The sequence below is a fragment of the Dermacentor albipictus genome, chromosome 1 (genome assembly GCF_038994185.2).
Source record: "Dermacentor albipictus isolate Rhodes 1998 colony chromosome 1, USDA_Dalb.pri_finalv2, whole genome shotgun sequence".
In the NCBI taxonomy this organism is placed as follows: Eukaryota; Metazoa; Arthropoda; class Arachnida; order Ixodida; family Ixodidae; genus Dermacentor; species Dermacentor albipictus.
This window is the reverse complement of record NC_091821.1, coordinates 167,371,762-167,390,546: the sequence shown is the minus strand read 5'-3', so window position 1 is coordinate 167,390,546 and position 18,785 is coordinate 167,371,762. Positions and strand designations below refer to the sequence as shown.

Sequence of the window (18,785 nt, the reverse complement as noted above, 5' to 3'; positions counted from 1 at the left end):
AAACAACCTGGCAACACGAGTTTTGCATTTAGGAGAGTAGATGGTTGGGCTAGTTGGTTGAAATGCACACTGAAAAAGTTTGCGCGGAGGCACGTGAACAGCTGAGAAAGGACAAGGACGAGCGCTAACTCACAACTGAAGTTTATTCCAAACGCATACACGAATAAATAGAAAAACCGAAACAGAACAAAACAAGGTTACCATTTCGAACGTCACGTGTTACCCCGTGTGTCTGATCGAGTTGGCCAAGAACCGAAACTCCCTATCAGAGAAGAGGACGGAAGTCTGACTGACGCACTTATCTCCGCTAATACGCATATGGAGGGCTTCCATGAGCTCTCGCACGAGTTGATCCCTGTGCCTGAATAGGATTGTTGTTTTGTCGAAGAGCGGTTTGCGTTGGATCTTTTTCTTATTGTTCTTTCCACACGTGCATCATTTGTTAGGGAGGTTATCAAGGGAATCTCCTCTAAGTAATCTTCGGTGTTCTCCTAATCTTTCATTAACGAATCGTCCGGTTTGGCCGATGTACAATGCCCCACAGGATAATGGCAACTTGTAGACAACTCCCCTTGCACAAGGAACTAGCAGGGCTGTGTGTTTGATACCGCAATTATTTTTTTTCTTTTTTTTTCCCTTTGTCACCTTCTTCCTTCTGCCTGTTCACCTGCGAACAGATTGATGTAAACTTCCCAGGGGCGGAAAATACTATCGGAATGTTGTTGTGCCCTGCGACATTCTTAAGGTTATGTGCCAATTTGTGCACTTATGGTATAGCGGCAACATTTCAACGGTCTGCTTCCTGTAGTTTGTGTCGCGGCCCTGCCTTGATCCACCTTTCCAGTCTCCCACGTGCTTCCACAATTACATGCATAGGGTATCCACTCCCTTTCAGCCTTTTCAACTAGGACGCAATACTTTAATTGATTGCAGGTGGGCAAGACTTCGAGATGGCCGCTTTAAGACAAGAGGTCATGTCTTCTGGTCTTAAAGCGGCAACAAGTTGGCAACATGTCGAAATGTCGTTATGCTATACGTGCACCAATTGGCACATGGCCTTTAGAATGTAGCAGAGCGTTGGAACATTCCGATAATGTTTTCCGGCCCTCGGAAATTGACAAAAATCTGTTCGCAGATGTGCAGGCAGAATGAAGAAGCCAGCAGAAGGAAAAAAAAGAAGAAATGATTGCAGTATCAAGCGCACAGCTCCGCTCGTTCCTTGTGCCAGGGGTGTTGTCTACAAGTTGCCATTGTCCTGTGGCGCATTTTACAACGGCCAAACTGGACGATGCGTTAATGAAAGATTAGGAGAACACCGAAGATCACTTGGAGGAGATTCCCTTGATAGCCTCCCAAGATATTGCCGCACGTGTGGAAAGAACGATAAGAAAAAACTCCAATGCAAACCGCTCTTCGACAAAACAACAATCCTATTCAGGCACAGGGATCAACTCGTGTAAGAGCTCACGGAAGCCTTTCATATGCGTAGCAGCGGAGATAAGCGCATCAGTCAGACTTCCGTCCGCTTCTCTGATAGGGAGTTTCAGTTCTTGGCCAACTCGATCAGACACACGGGGTAACACGTGACGTTAAAAATGGTAGCCTTGTTTTGTTCTGTTTCGGTTTTTCTATTTATTCGTGTATGCGTTTGGAATAAACTTCAGTTGTGAGTTAGCGCTCGTCCTTGTCCTTTCTCAGCTGGTCACGTGCCTCCGCGTAAACTTTTTCAGTACGAGTTTTGCAGCATCGCGTTCCGTAAAGGTGCATTTGCAGACTGCGCCGCAATTGCGTCCCTTTCCGAGCACACCCGCTGAATTAACAGTTGTCAACGCGTTGCAATAACGGCAGGTTCTCGCGGTTCGTTCGGAGAAGAATATAAGACCACGTAAGCTGTGCCAGACAATTTTGGCACGCGAAAAAGAAGAAAACGTCTTTTTTGTAAAAGTTTTCGCAAAAATTTTGCGGTGGAGATCATTTTCATGCCTTCGCCCTCTAACGCCGGGCCTAGGTGGGTAACGGGATGCTATTCTGGTTAACTTCGCCCTTCGTTTGTCTCGTTCTGTCTGCACCGAGCAACAATTTTACGGGTCAAAAAGGGAGAGCGTCCTTCGACAGGCCTGTGCGTGCCACAGCAATAAAGCTCTGCTATTTTAGCCCGCCAATAGGCTAGTTTAGTCTGCTGTTTTTCATTCTAATTTATTTACTCGTGCTCAGTTTACTCTTCCTTTTCCATTGAAGAATCAGTGTAGCCCTTTAGGGCGTTCTTAGAAAGTGGCACAGGTTTCTCTCAAAAAAAGCTCGCATGGTATACTTGAGCGAAAGTTGTTTGTAGAGCATACAGGTTTCCGCACTGTGTGTTGCTAACTAGCTAACTCACAAGATTAGCGGTATTACTAGAAGTTTGTAATGTTGAAAAGGGCTTGTTCAGCTAATCGAAAAGCGGAAGCTTAGTAACGAGTAGATGGCAGGAGCTTGGCAGTATTATATGTGTTGTGGGAATCTCGTGCTTAAAGCAAAATTTACTGAGGGAGAGAGACAGTAAGCATGAGGAATGGTAGGGAGGCCAGATACAGCGTCTGATTTGCTACCCTGCGCCAGGTTTAAGGGAAAGAGGGAATAAATAAGAGACAAAGAGGAACAGAATTAATATTGCGTGCACCCAGCAGGATGCACAGGAGGACTATAAACGGTCACCCAGGGTGGTGCGCTTCAGTAACTGCAGTAGCGCAAGAGCAGCTTCCTCGCCACCGCTCAAGGATTTTCGTCTCGGAAAGTGCTCTCGAATTCAGCAAGTTTAGTGCACCCCGTAGAGAAATGCGCCGAACCTCGCATCGAGGACAGGTGTACAACAGGTGTTTTTAACGTTTTTTTTTTGATCTACAAGAATCGCACGTTAGAGCCAGATGAAGACGCAATCATCTCCTACTGTTTGAACGATGACATATTATTTTACCATATAAAGATCGCGCTTTGCAGGTTCTTAAGCTTTCCAAATTAGGGATGATGGTAACGTACGTGAAAGTGTATTAACACTGATGATAAAGCAGTAGATCGTTCTGCAAGTAGTCGGAACCATCTCTCGGAGCTACTATGCAGGTGTTACATGAACCACAATTCGTGTACCTCCTACATAATAAGCATATTTATCACTGAACTTGCGTGCTGGCTACAACATCCAGCTACCGGTGTCATAAAATGGCACTGGTCACTGAACGTAGCCATGGATGTAGTCAAGCGTACGTAATCATGGGTTTTTCACCCCATGATTTCGAAAGCGTAGGTCGTTACCGCAACCAGTTCTCGAACTTAAAAATTATTTTTTTAGGACTATATGCACTGGTTTAGAAGTCATGCACTGGTGAGCGACACCTGCGCGGAATGAGCGTGGTGGAGCGTGATGAGAGCGTGATGCAGCTGGATACCAGAACGCGTCGGCGAAGCAGACGATGGGGCTTGGTGCCGTGCACCGCCCGTCGTCGTCATCTCCACCGCCACAGTCGATCACCGATTTCAGAACTGGACATTCATTTGTCGTCTCTATTTGTGAATACAAAGACCAAGAATCTAGTCACAGACTTTATTTGTTGAGAGACTAAAGAGTCGGTGAGACTTAATGTAGAACTTAGCCTGATATTCTAACGACCTTGTATATACTATTGATGGCTCTCTTACATATTTTATTGACGTATGTTTTTAGCCTAGCCCTCATCAATAAAGACCGTATCTACGGATTCGCTCGCCTATCCCTTGTTCTTCCAAGCACCGGAGTCTTTCCTAACGTAGGAATAATTGTACCACGAAGAGACACTATTGTTAAAGCTGTTGTAGCTATTATTAAGCTAATAAAGAAAGTATAAAAAACAACACTTCAAAATATGCTACATCCTGAAACCAAGAAAAACAACAAAATATAGCGCTATTCTTTTAGTAATGAAAAGCCAAGTGAAGCACAGAAGGTGGTCATTCTTCGATGCTTCGCACAGCTTGTAATTTTAGCTCTTTCTTCTAGGAAATATTTACGCCATTTTACGTACGCCTAAACATGAATGCCACTCATGCCAATGCTTCTCGTCTCCATTGCGGGAAACAAGGCAAGAGAAAGAGCAGAAACAAGCGCGCCTGTTTTAACAAACGCATAAAGCAGCTGCTCTTGCCTAGTTCAGTGAGTCTACGGGCTCAATGACAGTCTTGAAAAGACATTAATCAGACCAGAGCATATTGTTGGTGCGAAGGCAATCCAACTTCTGTACATTTTGACAAAAAAAAAAAGAACAAGAGGTGCGCAGTAATCTGCACTGGAGGAGAAACACATGATCTCTACTTGTTACATTCGTGGTGAGCTCGATACTCTGAAACGCATGGCGATCACGAAGAAATGATTATGTATAAACCTACAGATACATAAACGCGTAAGTACCGGTCTATTTTGAAGAATGCGCACTTTATAGTAGATGTGGGGAGGTTATGGTACATTTGTTTTTTTTTTACGAGCAGCTTTTGCACGGAAGCTGTCATTGAGGCTGGATGAGTGGCGATGGCTCCAATTGGCGGCAATAATTTACTTAAAGGAACCATTGAAACCCGCAGTGAAATTTACAAGAAATGTTGGCCATGTTACATTCTACGTGTGGGCAAGGTTAGAAGAATATGGAATAATCAGGTGCGTAGGGAATTTTTTAAAAATTGTCTATATTTGCTGCATCTAACAAAGGGGGAATGGATTTGAGCCTAGAAGCTACAAAACTGCAGCTTGAGTGCACCTGAAGCACAGCAAAGTTTTCTTGATTGCGTTTTGCAGTTTAATTGGGTGGGAAAAATTGTGTTTTGGAAAGAACTCGCAGAGGAAATTTCGAAGTTATTGGTATATTGGAGGGGCCGTGCGAATTATTACGTTGCAGGTGGCAGATAAAATTTTCAAAGTGCTGTCGATGCCTTTGAAACGCTTCTTCGGGCAGTTAATTAAATCTTGAAATTGTTGCTGTAACTAAACGGTTAATAATTTCTGCCTGGAATGTTGTGCATATTATACGGGAGACCCTCTACAGCTGGATTCAAAAATAGTAAACACATAGCAGTCACACTTACAGCGTTCGAGCTGACTTGATGGACTCGCTAAAATTTTACCTTCTTTCTTGAACCGCCGTTGCAGCACCTTCGTAGAGGACGCCACACAAAATACGTGGAAAGCGTTCTTTAAAACTTTTCATAGTGGCCGAAGATGAACTTTCAAACATCGACATTATGTTACGAGACATCGTCATCTTGCATTTAGAGTACAAATCACACAATGCCTTTTCAATTTTTGCTGAAATTTCGCTGTCGTACTTAGCGTTAGAGTTGCCTCTTTGAATGTTACGTGTACGTTATTATTTTCTTTTGAGTAACCTTGCATCAAACATATATCTTGGGACGCACAAAAACTACAGAAGCCTGCTGTGCGTAGATGAATACTCTACGGTACTTTTAAGCTACTCCGAGCTCTCTTATTAGTACTATTTCACTCTGTGTCAGTCCTTTGTACGTGATAAACATAATTTTCTGCTCACTAAATAGCCTATTTCTCCTTGTGATGTACCACTGTCGCAAAATTTTACCGAAACTCGGTGCGTTGCAAGGATCATGCTCACTTACGCTGGCACTGGAGCAGGGCCTTTCGGGAGGGAAGCCGAAACGGGCCACGTCTGAGGCCAGCTCCGTGTTCAGCTTGAGCTTGGGCTTGGGCGCCGTGGGTGGTGGGGCTTTCTTGGTCGTGCTGCTGCTAGTGCTGGTCGAACGGTTTGTCACCGTGGTGGTTGTGGAGAGCAACGACCCGCCCGATGGCAGCTGCGAGGTCTCCTTCTTGGTCTCCGTCACACTCTGCATGGCGAAATGGAGACTAAAATTAAAAAAAAAAAGAAGATTGCTCTACCTGCGCGTGGCAGATCCAATGGGATAATTTCTTGGATATACTGTAAAAATGTTACGCATAAAAGAGACAACTTAGTCACACGTGCTGCGCTACTTTGTGACACGTATGCCTTTGAAACTGTCCAAATAACGCCCTTAATTCTTATTTTTAACCCGAATGCTGAAAGTTAGCGGCTTTCGAGCGCCTTTTCAGATTACTAGTAATATAAGCAATGGTAGATGTGCTCGCGTATGTTCGTGTGTTTCCCCTGTAAAGCGTGCACTGCTGCATAAAGAGTAATACTGCGGTGAAAGTATCCAACATAATTGTTTTTAATATTTTTGTTTTAAAGCGATGCTGCATTTGCCTACCATTCCGCCTCACTTTATCGGCTTATAGAGCCATCTGTACTGGCCATACATATGTGCCGCTGACCGGCACCTTTCACTACGTAATTACGCAATGAAACCTATGAATGGTGCCTGAATATTATCGCAGCAGTAAACATCCGCCTTTAAGCGCGTGATTCTTTTAAGGCGAAAACCTTAAGTGGCTCGTTGCAATGGCTCAAACCCGAAAAAAGCGGCGCCTAATCTAGTGAGACAAAAAAAAAATAATCAGGAATGGGTCATATCCCTTAAGCAACCAAAGATGCAATATCTGATTATTAATGAAGAAACGAAAGAAAACACAAAGTAAGAAAGAACGAAGAAAGAAAGAAAGAAAAAAAGGAAGAAAGAGAGAGAGAGGGGAGAGAGGGGAGAGAGAGAGAACGAAAGAAATAACGAAAGAATCTTTTGGTAGTGCATTAGGTACTCGCATGTGTCGTTGAAGAGGTCGACCTACAGCGACATACGTTTGCTTGACACTGAGGCTCGTTATGTCTCGCAAGAAGTCTGAGCCCTCCGATAGTATAACTTAATGCATTACCAGATGTGCAGAAGGTTTTCGCCTTCACCTGTTACAGGAGTGTAACATGCTGCCAAATTTTATTAAAAAGACGCTTCCTTGCCTTCCTCCCTGGGGTTTGGCATGTCTTATCGTTTGATTTCTCCCTCAGTAAAATGGGCCCGAAGATGTAATCGAAAGTAGGCCTATCCTGAAGTAACTTCTTGGGCCCGTCGGTGTTCGCTTAACATGATCTTTGTAGCGCAAGAACTCGAAAATGAAATATATCAGTGAGACGAGCGCTACGTAGCGCTCGTCTTTCCTTTCCTCTCGTTCCTTTCACTGATATCTTTCATTTTCGAGTTTTTGTGCTAAGATCACATTTTGGGTCAATTTCGGACACAGTGCAATTTGCGGTCGCGTGGATCATGTGGGTCGCGGGGCGGACAAGGGGGGCTCTCGGCGACATTTCCTCTTTCCGGGTAGTTATGCTGCGGGTAGTTATTTGTTATGCTGCAAAGCGCGGCGTAGAACAAGAGCAGTTTGTTACGAGCACTTGGAAACAAAATAAAATTGTCCGTACCATGTGTCTGTTTGCATAGCATTTAATTGAAACGTTTTAAGAAACTTAACGTTTATTCCAATGAGTGCGTTGAGTCTGCCGTATTAATTTTATTATTATTATTATTATTATTATTATTATTATTATTATTATTATTATTATTATTATTATTATTATTAAAGTCCTCCATCGCGAGTGCTTGCTTTGACCAGCCAAGCCTTTTGTCTTGTCACTTACGCTAAGAGAAACAAACAAGTAAGTGAGAGATATATAATACAAGGAGGGAGTTATGTCACAGTGAACGCTATGTAAATCTGCATTTTACACCCTGGTGGTCTATAAGGGGACTGAGATCAAGGCTGACCTGGGATTTTCGAGAAAGCCCGTCCGACTCGATGCGTAACTTGGTAGACGAAGTGATTTAATGCTGTAACCGCAAGCGTTTCCTAATTCAGCAATACGGCCTTGGCGTATTAGCTGCTACGTGTTCTGCTGCGCTTTGTTACTTGCTTCTCAATCTTCAGGTGCGACGATAGAGAGGAGCCTCCGATGGAGTGTAGTTTATGGCTGATTTCGCATGCCTATATGTACTCTATATTTAAGTGATTCTACGAGATGATTTGTATTGTTTGCTTACAATTCAGTCAGCTTAGCGAGCTTAATATTTCTATAAGTACTGAGCTTTCTTACACACTACATATTCTATGTCTTTATAGCCACAATAAATAATCGTAGAACACATGTGGGTGAACGCGTCCACAACCTGTACGTGTATCCTTTGCCACATACAACTGGAAGGGGCGCAAGTGGTATTCTATGCCATGGTAACACCGTCGCCCCGTGCCGTATGCTGTATGTGTGAGTGAAATCGTGCGAGAGGAGCCGACGATCGCGGCTCAGTCTCGTACGCGCAAGGGAGCAAAGTGGGAAGGAAGCGCGCCATCTTCCGTCGCGCGCTAGGTTCCAGGGGGAGGGAAGGGACGAAGGCGACGGCGTTGTACTGCGTATTCCGCTGCCGCGCGAGCTATCTCTTGAAGGCGATCTGCGTTGAGGGCAGAGTCTAGGCGCTTTGACGGCTCATATGAAACTTTATGCGTGCTGCGTTCACGCTGCTCAGTTTGCGTTGAAGCGATAGCACGAACAACACTTCGCTCGCTGCTGCTGCAGCGCTTCCTCACGCCAGCGTTTTGACAGCGAGTGTCTGCGCTCATCGACTGTGATGTGTTCATGTTTGACTGTACGCGCTGACACCACGCTTGTTAATTTAGTTAGTTAACGAATGTTCGCGAGGTTATATGGCCGATAAAACTACCATTCTTACTTTGTATTGCTGTCTATTGATTTGCTATCGCAATCGGTGCTCGCCTTTTGGGCGAAGTTACGACTTCTTCATTCACGCTTTAGGATTTCGCGCTTCATTGAACCCCCTCCTCCTCAGTGTAGGACTCTTGAAAATTAAACCTGAATCTTTTATTTTTTTAACTACAGGAACGTAATCTTGTATAACCGCAATGTCTTGGTAATTAACATCAAAGTCTGAAGAAACTGGAAAATAACGCTGAGATTAACTATCATCGTATAGGCAATTTATTATGTATACCGCCTGCCTGGCTTCGTGTTCTCTGCGTACACTTACATATTAATGGCAATCCATTCTTTTCTTATAACTTAGGCTCAACTAAGATTGCTTTATGAGGCGAAAACGGCGGTGCATGTGTAGTATCTGGACAAGCAGGTAAATGTAAGCATGAAACTAACAAAAAAGTGACACTGTGGTAGTGCGACGCGGTAGAAGTATATACCGAAAGGGCATAGCTTCTATTTGAGTTATGCCTTCTTCGGAAAAAAAAACGTAGTCTAAGACACAAATGCTATTACATAAAAATTGTTTATTGAGCGATGTGGTACGTCCGTAGTAAATAGGCTCTGTGCATTATTTCAACGGAGTAGTGAATGAGAGAGGTCCACGAGGTCGTCACAGCCAAAAGCCGCCGTCCCCGACTTGCCAGGTCAGTTGTGAGAGGACTCAAAGCTGCTGGTCGATGAGAAGGTCTGCTTCGAGTACTTCATTTGCTGTAAACGAAAGACAAATGAACATATCAAACTGGGCCCGAACACGAAACACCGTTTCGCGTGCAGGGATTAGCTTCTCAATACAAATCTAAGAAATAGAGAGATATATTCGTCTACTGAAGGTTATGCTCTAGGTTTCGAAAGTAACGGGGCGGACTAGCGTATGTAAAGCTGTACGAGAATTGACAACGTGGTTGCGTTTAAGCTGGCCTAAAACAAGTCCGGCGAATGAAGTGCCTCGTTTAGGCAAGCTTCACCTTGCCGCACACTTGGAGTGCCACTGTGAACACGCTGCTGTTTAAACTGAATTGGACGCCCAACGTGACCCATAGTCACCACATCCGACATAGACGAGACGAGGCACTGCAATGAAAAACTATAAAGAAAAGATAGGATTGTATTCACAAAGCTTCACTGATGCAATTGCGGCTCACGATTGGCCGTTGCATCGAGGATCGTCTCGCTATCACGCCGATTGCTATAGTGACGGGCGGTAGCCCGAATACTAGCCAATGAGGCAATGCTCTAACGTGGAAGAAGTTTTGTGGACACGGGACCTGGGGATGGACGCACAAAACATTTCGCTCGTGAGACCTGTTTGCCATTCAACGGCGGCCATCGCTAATATTTGTAACGATTGGCTGCAGCATCTGCTTTTACGAGCAGTGCTAGTCTAAGAACTTCTTCGCGGAATTCGGTCCCGGTGCTCATATTCACTAAAGGTCCTTACGCTAGAATTGTTTGTAAGAGCGAACGACAGCCAATGTAGATGCTTGACATATCATTCATGAAGGCAGACAACCAGTCGCAAAGAGCACTTGAGAACGAAACGTTTTGTGAATTTGGCCCTTGGGCTTGTATTCACGAAAAGCTCTTACGATATAATTGTTTGTAGGGCAAATTTCAGCCAATCCTGAGGCAACACATTTGATTACCGAAGGCAGCTGGCCAATGGCAAACAGCACTACGAACGAAAAGCTTTATGAATTCAGCCCTTGACTCCCAGAACAACTAATGAAATACTGCCTTGAAAAGTACTGAATATTGTCAGAGTCGCCGCCAAGAACGCGCTTTAGGAAAACGCCTTTTCATTTCTTTATCATTAGCTTGATGAAAACAAAGGCCGCATTCGTAACGATCCATTACATTTTTCATTGTTTTCTTATCAGACGCCGAGTCGAATGGCCTGTCTAGGCGATAACAGAGGCACAGCTACGTTTGACCTAATGACGAAGTGCGAAAAGAATGGAAAATGAATAGACCATTACGGAAAATGCGCAGAAAGGCACATATGTTGGGCATGATGACGGGCCCTAACCTGAGCTCATGGGACCACGAGTGCGTGCACAACAATGAGAAATTGTACTTATTGTAGAATCATAAGGTTACACGATTTTTTTCTATGCTGTTGAGGTTAAAGCTGTCGCTAGATGTAAAACGAGTCTGCACGTTGAACTAGCAGTTCTGTCTTGGCTGGAACGGCCAATAACGTGCTCGCTCGGCGACAGTTCAAGCTAGCACATTATTTCCGCTCCGTACAGGGCAAAATGTTAAAACACCCGCTTGGGCAACACGAAACTCACCTGCTGCGCAGTCGTCTTCTTCACGATTCGCTGGGATTCGTTGGACTCGGTTGAAGACTGGTGCACCATGGAACGAGTGTCCTGCATCATCTTTCGCACGGCTTGACTGGACTCGCTGACCGTCTGGTCGCCGTGCGTAGCCACGCGCTTGGACTGCTGCGTCTCAGTGCGAGACTGCGTGGTCTTTTTCATCACCGTCTGGCCCTCGTCGGTCTCGCAGCCGGCGGGCACCATAATGCCGCCATCAGATTCAGTGGGCAGCTTAAGCTGCATCTCCAGCGTGGCGCCCAGCGGCACGTTGATGATCGAGCCGGGCGTCAGCGGAACCTTGGTGCTGTCTTCCATTGTGCTCAGAGCTAGTGCTTCGGCGGCGGCGTCCGACTGTTCGAGTGCTCGACTCGTGAGCCGACTGAGATTCAGAGTACGCCTATAAAGCGGCGCCCCGGGGCTGCGTCAGTAGTAGTCGTGGAGAGGGAGGAGGTGCACTGGCTTCTCGGAAGGCGGAGTTTCGTCAGCGTGACGTGTTGTAAAAGCCAAGCACATCTACCGAGAAGCAGCGGGAAAGGGGAGGGGCAACGCCAGGAGGGTCTCTCTTCCGCCGGCCCAAAGGAAGGTAAAAAAGCAGAGAGTAAAAAGGTAGTTCTTTCCGAGGCTTCAAGCTCTCGCTATTTCCTGCCGATTTACTCACTTGATGCGAAGTATGAAAATATGGACGCAATTAACGACACCGGGGGGTTCTTTTGCTTCTCTGTTGCCAGAGCCCGGTGTACAGGGACTGAATACCCAGAGTTTAAAACGGGCTGGAATGTCGTTCTGTTTGTCTGCCCTCCACAGACGCCGCCGGGCCAGCGAGACGAGAAGGGGCCGTTTACAAGGGAGAGGAGGCTCTCCCCGCACTCATGCATCGGCGGCGCTAAACTTAGCGCGGCTTCGGCCCGAAAGATGTTGCCCCGCGGCCGCGTAACTGGAGACTGGGTTCAAGCTGGTGCCGGAGTCATCACGCAGTTGGCTTGATCTGAAACAATACAAAAATATGCGCTGTGCAAGTGCCAAGCGCGCTGCTGAACTGCGCGTCCGGGGAGCACGGTCATGCGCACCCACATGGCCGCAGCCTCTCGAGGAATCCCGCGCACGTCGCAGTGCCTAGACGCGCCGAGGTCGCCCTGAGTCACTTGCGGCTTGCGTCAGCTTTGGACCCGGTGTCGAACTCGGGAGTCAATACTCACGTGGGTATGCCGGGAAAACGAAAGCGTGCAAGCTGTTTGCTTGGCTTCTTGCACCGACTGGTGACGAGGCGACCGACAGCGCTTCTCGAAAAAAGCGCGCCTGTGTGCAGCGAAATTTCATTATTTCTTTAATTTGAGGACCTGACGAGGCTTTGCAGCAAGCAAGGTGAGGATTCACGTAAGCTCAGAGGAAGCAGCATAAGTAGAAAAGGAGCGATGACTATATCGTCAAGTTCTCCATGATGTCGTACGTGCAAGTAGCGATGGCAGCGAAAAAAACGAATAAAACTGTGAAAACCTCGGAACGAAGGGAACTGACCGGAAGTGCACACTGGCCAAGGGCGAAAGTTACTGAAACGTATTTTTATGATAGAAGTGAAAATAAGTAATAAAAAAACGCGATAAACAAAATAATTTTTTTTTCAATACAGACAACCAAGAATCTCAACAGTGTTGGCTCGACACTTGCATATATAGCAACATATCACAAATATTTTTAAGACAGCAAATAGGCCACGTTTCCTTTCGTTATGCTGGCTTCCTAGAGAATAGGAAGCAGCAGGCAGAAGTAAATAACGATTTTATTAAAACGCATTTCCGGGACTGAAACTTTAGGAGCGGTGAGTACTTAACAATAGTCCGAAATTTACGAATTCATGAAGTTAATAAAATGTTCACTTTGCACATGGTTGTTTCAAATATAAGGGCGCCTGCTAAATGTTCATTTCAGTTCAGCCTTTCTTTTTGGGCCTCTGAAACACTGCTCTTCTATTTATTGCCAAGTGAAAAAACTGGAAGCGGTCGGACGATGAGGAATATACGGCTCAGACTCGCGACTGATGTCTCGCCCTGATATGAAGTCACCAGGAAGTGCGCTTCCTGCCGGGAAGAAACATTCATGACGCGGGTTCCGAGTCATATTATAATGAAAGTATGTGTACAAATACATAGACAGCAGGGCATTTTGCGACAAATAATATCATAACGCAGCCTCAAGGATATCACTTTGTGAGAGTCCAGTAACATTGGCACACACACATGATCAGCTGTTCACGGTACCTCATGGTTTCCGTTTAGAGATTTACTTTGATATGTGTGTTACGCAAAAAATTATGCATAACAAACATGAATGCAGTGTTGACTAGTTTTGGGACAGACCCCGAAGCTTAGGGTCTTCCTGATATTTCTTAGGACGCCGTGTTGTTTTTAACCTTATAGGGTACAAACATTTTTAAGATTTCAGAGATCTTGTTTTTGCGTAATAATAAACTAATTCGTAAAATTATTGTTAGCGTTTATTTGTTAGGTGCCGTTGTGGGTGCAATCTTGTTTTGTGTGTTGAAGTGAAACTTTACACACACACACACACACACACACACACACACACACACACACACACACACACACACACACATATATATATATATATATATATATATATATATATATATATATATATATATATATAATGTCGCAAATACGATATGTTCACTTTGACACGCGTTTTCACAAGGACATTTGCTTTGAAGGCCCGCTGCAAGAGCAAGAAACTGGTTCGGCTCCTGTTAACTTGGACATAGCGTGCCCTAGCATCAGGTGCGCGAGCAAGTGTCTCTGCGATGCGAGGGTGCGACGGCGCGCATGTGCAACAAATCGTACATATATCGGTGGGTGGCATGAGAGTAAACAGCTGCTGGTAGCGCCCGTCTTTCTACACTTTGTTCTTTATGTCCTTTACTAATTTGCCCTTATCTACTGTATACATATGTATCGTTTGTTAAGCTATAACAAAAAAGAACTCTCTCAAGTTACAACACGCGAAAGTTATATAACATGAGAAAATAAAGAGAAGCAATGGCGTTATGAAGAATAACCGTTCACATTGTATACTGGAAGGTTAACCTTACGTAAAATGATGGAAAACAAAATGAAGGTTGTAACAACTGCACTTTTTTTTACTGAATAAATTCTGACGGATAACGCCCCTTTATACGTTTCCATTGAAGCTTGAAAGGGAGGAATTTGCTGTGAGGAGCACATAATTCATTCTGCAGCTTTTATTTATTCCTTTCGCGATGCTCTTGTGTTAGGGACTGGCGTAGGGATTCTCAGTGATTCTTGAAAGCATGGCTGTAGGCAGCGGTCCTTCGCAGGTCGACCTGCAAGCGGAGAATGCTTCGCTAACCACTGCTCGCTTCTTGCTCGCCTTGAAGGCTCGTTGAAAGTAGTTGCACAAAGGAGATAGGGAAGGACGAACTGCGAGGTTCTGTCTTTGAAGACCCGGTCTAGGGAATTGACCAGAGAGACGAAAAAAATAATCGTTATATAAGAGTGAAGTAAAACCACAGGATAAAACCTCAGTATAATAATGGTTCTTCTTTATGTGCTCGTTGGTGCCGGTGAGGCACGTATCAATTGGACGAGCCGAAGTAGGGAAGAACTGGCTAGTATTTTACTTGTGAGGAAACAAAAAAGAAGGTCATACGGTAGGTGGCTCGCGGTAGCTGAGCTACCATACACCAAGGCCGATCGGGACGACTGCTGGTGTTTCTCTTTGATGTAGTCTCTGTGGCAGCCTCCTTTAAGCGAATTCAGTGCCTAGCACATGTGCCGCACCAATCCAATATATCCTGCACTTGATTTCCATTACCTTGCATATATTGCAATTTACCCTCGGCATTCCAGTAGTGCTCGTCATACCGCATTGGAGTAAGGCTCGCACCACTAAGCCGCTATGGTGAACATTGCCTTTAGCCACTGAGGTGTGTGTTAATTCCGTCAGTGCTTCTAGTACAGGAAATTTCACCGCTACTTTCGTGCAGCGCGCATCAATACAGAGAAGAACGGTTGAATTCGGGAACTAGGATCATCAGCGACAGCTTAAACGGCACAGAGCATAGTTCCCATGTGCTGCAGTCGCTTGGTTACGGCAATAATTTAATGAGTACATTGCTGACCTCTCACACCAAGTGGCCGGTGTGGCGCTCGTTTTTTTGATGCATTTCTCCCTTAGAGGACTGCTGAGTTTCTCTGTCCTCATCCGAGTGGCCGTGGCCAGTGCACGCCGTTGTGCGGTGTGCGGGATATCTCATGGCTTCGATCATTAGCGGAGGCTCGAAGTGAACCGGTTTCTCTTTTCAAGGCGATAATAAGGCTGGAAAAATTGCATGCAATCAATCGGGAATCAGAGTACGTTTTCAAACAGTTTTCTGGCGTTTCGGTTAGAAACTGGACTTTGTTGGAGGCGCACAAACCTATAGCTTTAAATGCCGCAATTCCAACTATTTTTGGTTGACTCTGCGACAAACAATGTTGGCTAGCGCAGTGCTCCTAGCTTGTGTTTTGTCGCAGCTTGTAGTTGAGGACGCCTTATATCTAGCGGCTGCGCAAGCGCAGAGATTAATTTAGCGCTGTCGCCTGTTCTTTGGGTGGGCCACTGGAGTTTTCTTGGCAAGCTTCAACGTGACTGGCTTAGCAGTCTTTCTTGGCGAGCATATGGTTGGCTGTGTTTTTACTGACATGCCAACAACGCTTGAGCGCATGGCTGCTTTTAGCAGTTTTTTTTTTGTGGTCACCTGACGCCATCCCTCTTTTATTTGCTTAGAGTGTGGAACGTAAGACAGAAAGAAGTACTTAGCCACGCATGAGAAACACAACTTTTGGCACGAAAGCAGAGGTTCCCGTCAGTTCTTTTGCGAGTTCGCCTGTCATGTAGCACATTGCGTGTTGAAGATTTAACGCGGCGGACGTAACGGCAAGCGCTGAAAACAAAGCTTTTCTTTACTTTTTGTATAGTCAGATCTAGCGGCCGTTAGATGCAACTTTTTACAGGAGGATGTATATGGACATTTAAAGAAAAAAATATGTTACTTTCTTTGTATATGGCGATATAGTAAGCTGCGCTCATTACGTAGCGGTTATTTTGTGGTAATCAATTTGAAACACCAGTGTTTTAACTTAGTTACAAGGAAGTTGTAAATGGAGTCAAAGCGAATGAAAAAGTTGGCAGTTTTGTCATAAGGGGTGAAGCACTGATTGTCTTAGCGAACTATTAGAATAGTCAACAAATGGTGAACTGGGAAAGAAGACAAGCGCTTGTCTAGTGTCGTGAAATAGCCTTTGTCCCTAGTACATAATGTTAGACAAAGTAAACCTGGCATTTTTGTGGATGGGCAGTATACTGCATTGCAGTGAACACTCGTTGGCTAACTAAACATGCGGGATGTCACGCACCCAGGGACGCACATGAATAGACTTGATTAGATGACCGCGAGCATTGCCTCGTGGGCCGTCACCTTTCGCAAGCGAACGTTCCGTGCTGCAGCTTCCTTTGCCATTTAACTTCGCCGTGCCTTAGAAACTCAGCAGAGTACGCGACTTTTAGGACTCGGCGCGCGAGAAGAGAGCGCGTGCCTAGGCACCTCGGTTCTCGCCTTAACTGCTATCCCTGGCGGAATCGGGCTGGCACGTGCCGCTTTCCTTCCACCGCTTGAACTGCGCCGTGGGGCGTTGCGCTAGGCTCAATGTTCAAGGACGTCGTAAGTCTAGGCAGGCTTAGTGTGGCGGTAAATGTGGGCGAGGGGGGACGGGGGGGGGAAGTGAAGGTGCCACAGCGCTATGTGATCACTGTCGTAGTTTTTCTCTCGCTGTGTGAAGCGGGCTGCAGGTGAGCGGGACGGTTTCTATACGTATACTGAGTGTTGTTGCGAAGACTGCAAAAAAAAAAATCGCCTGTGGCAGTGAGAACAATTTTAGTACTTGAGCTCAGTTACTCGAAGAGGCGGACATTACTAGCACCGGAAATTAAAAGGCATAATCAGCTTATTTGCGAATTAATTAATTATTTGGCTAATTTAGTTTCTAATTATTTACGGACCATATTGCAACTTACGAATTTTAGTCGGACAGTTCTCAAGGCGTATATACTTGGAACGAATTCGGAGGATGACAGCAGTGAAGTTCAACTGAACCTAGTATATTGGGCGTGTGGAGACTCACTGACAGATATAAAGCAAGCGTGTGTAGTAGTTCTGAAACACTCTTGCGTTCCTTCAACACACTGGCTGAATTCAACTGTATTAGGAGGGGGGGGGGGTTGTACATAATTTACTTTTGCGTTCTGTACAGGATTATGCTTATTGAACGAATGTATTTGTATTTTTGGTTGCATATCCTTAAAGTTGAAATATTTTTTCTGAGTTTACGCACGATGTGCTACACTAGACGATATTATTTTCCCGTGCGTCTAGACGTGATGATCTCAACGAAGTTCTTCTATTACTGCTCAATGCCATGCATATAGGTACTCGATTGTAGTATAAACATGTGACTACTGATGCGGTCTAATTTTATGCGAATTCGTGGACCGCATGCCGGATGTGGAATGCTGCACTTTTGGTAGCGCAGCTCAATGTCTCATTCTTGTGCTGTTCTCTACAGCGCGTGCACTCTTTCTTTATATGCCCATTTTTCATTTCTTTCCTTATATTTTCTCTCTCTGAAGTTAATCCCTCTGCAGGTTTTCACATTTTTTTTCTGTGTACATTTTTTCTTGAACAGGCAGGCGTTGTGTCCCTACCGGAGCATTTGCCAGCGAGTTCTTTTCTTTCTATTCTGCGATTGTTCCATGTCTGTAAACCTAATAATTATCATTGTATCCCCCAGCATCACCCGGCGGGTGTAGGCCCTGACGAAATTTAATTGCCTCCATCAGTTCTGACACGCGGGCAGTGCCCTGTATTGTCCAAGTTGACAGACGGACAGACAGTTTATATATATATACATATATATACTCCCACCTATATAGGTTCCCACCTGCAGCAAGTGGTTTTTTCATCCACTCTAATTTCCATTAATTTATCGTTTCATTATTTCATTTATTAAGCACATGTGGTTTCCCCTATGTTGTCCTTGGTGTCAGTGTTTGTTGGCTTCTCATGCTATGACATATATAAATTTAAATTAAATTATGGGGTTTTACGTACCAAAACCACTCTATGATTACAAGGCACGCCGTAGTGGAGGACTCCGGAAATTTCGACCACCTGGGGTTCTTTAACGTGCACCTAAATCTAAGCACACTGGTGTTTTCGAATTTCGCCCCCATCGAAATGCGGCCGCCGTGGCCGGGATTCGATCCCGCAACCTCGTGCTCAGCAGCCCAACAGCGTAGCGACTGAGCAACCACGGCGGGTATACGACATATATATATATATATATATATATATATATATATATATATATATATATATATATATATATATATATATATATATATATATATATATATATATATATATATATATATATATATATATATATAGACAGAAAGACCAATAGCTTCTCGAAATTGTTTTCCGGATCTTGTCTGAATGGTTCAGACAAAAATCTGTAGCGCTGGCGGCGTGCTAAGAAAATTCGTTCTCATTGTGACATAGTTTTCATGAATGCGATTGCATTGTGAACGAACGCTGTAGAAACTACCTTACATGCAGGAAGACCGGTTTATATTCTTGAAAAGTTAATACCTTTTTCCTTTAATGAGAGTATCATATCCAAAGTCCCCC

The 18,785-nt window shown here is 44.8% G+C and overlaps 2 protein-coding genes across 2 annotated transcripts in view; both read right to left on the bottom strand.

The window, feature by feature from the left end:
* Positions 1–18,785, bottom strand: part of LOC139051861 (synaptopodin-2-like) — a 121,395-nt gene that overhangs the window by 21,909 nt on the left and 80,701 nt on the right. The window contains exon 5 of the mRNA XM_070528892.1: positions 5,632–5,856. Coding sequence (XP_070384993.1) covers positions 5,632–5,856 — 225 coding nt within the window. The remainder of the gene's footprint in view (positions 1–5,631; positions 5,857–18,785) is intronic.
* Positions 9,207–11,793, bottom strand: LOC139051863 (uncharacterized). Its single transcript, XM_070528898.1, has 2 exons — positions 10,994–11,793; positions 9,207–9,410 (listed from the first exon to the last, which is right to left on the bottom strand). Exons 1-2 carry the CDS (start codon positions 11,336–11,338, stop codon positions 9,348–9,350), a joined length of 408 nt encoding a protein of 135 aa, XP_070384999.1. The 5' UTR covers positions 11,339–11,793; the 3' UTR covers positions 9,207–9,347.

What these genes read in the sequence shown, in the direction of transcription:
- LOC139051863 (XM_070528898.1), bottom strand. Translation starts at nt 11,338, where the DNA reads ATGGAAGACAGCACCAAGGTTCCGCTGACGCCCGGCTCGATCATCAAC. An exon ending in AGAAGACGACTGCGCAGCAG is followed by an intron (nt 9,411 to 10,993) that starts GTGAGTTTCGTG and finishes TTTCGTTTACAG; the next exon opens with CAAATGAAGTACTCGAAGCA.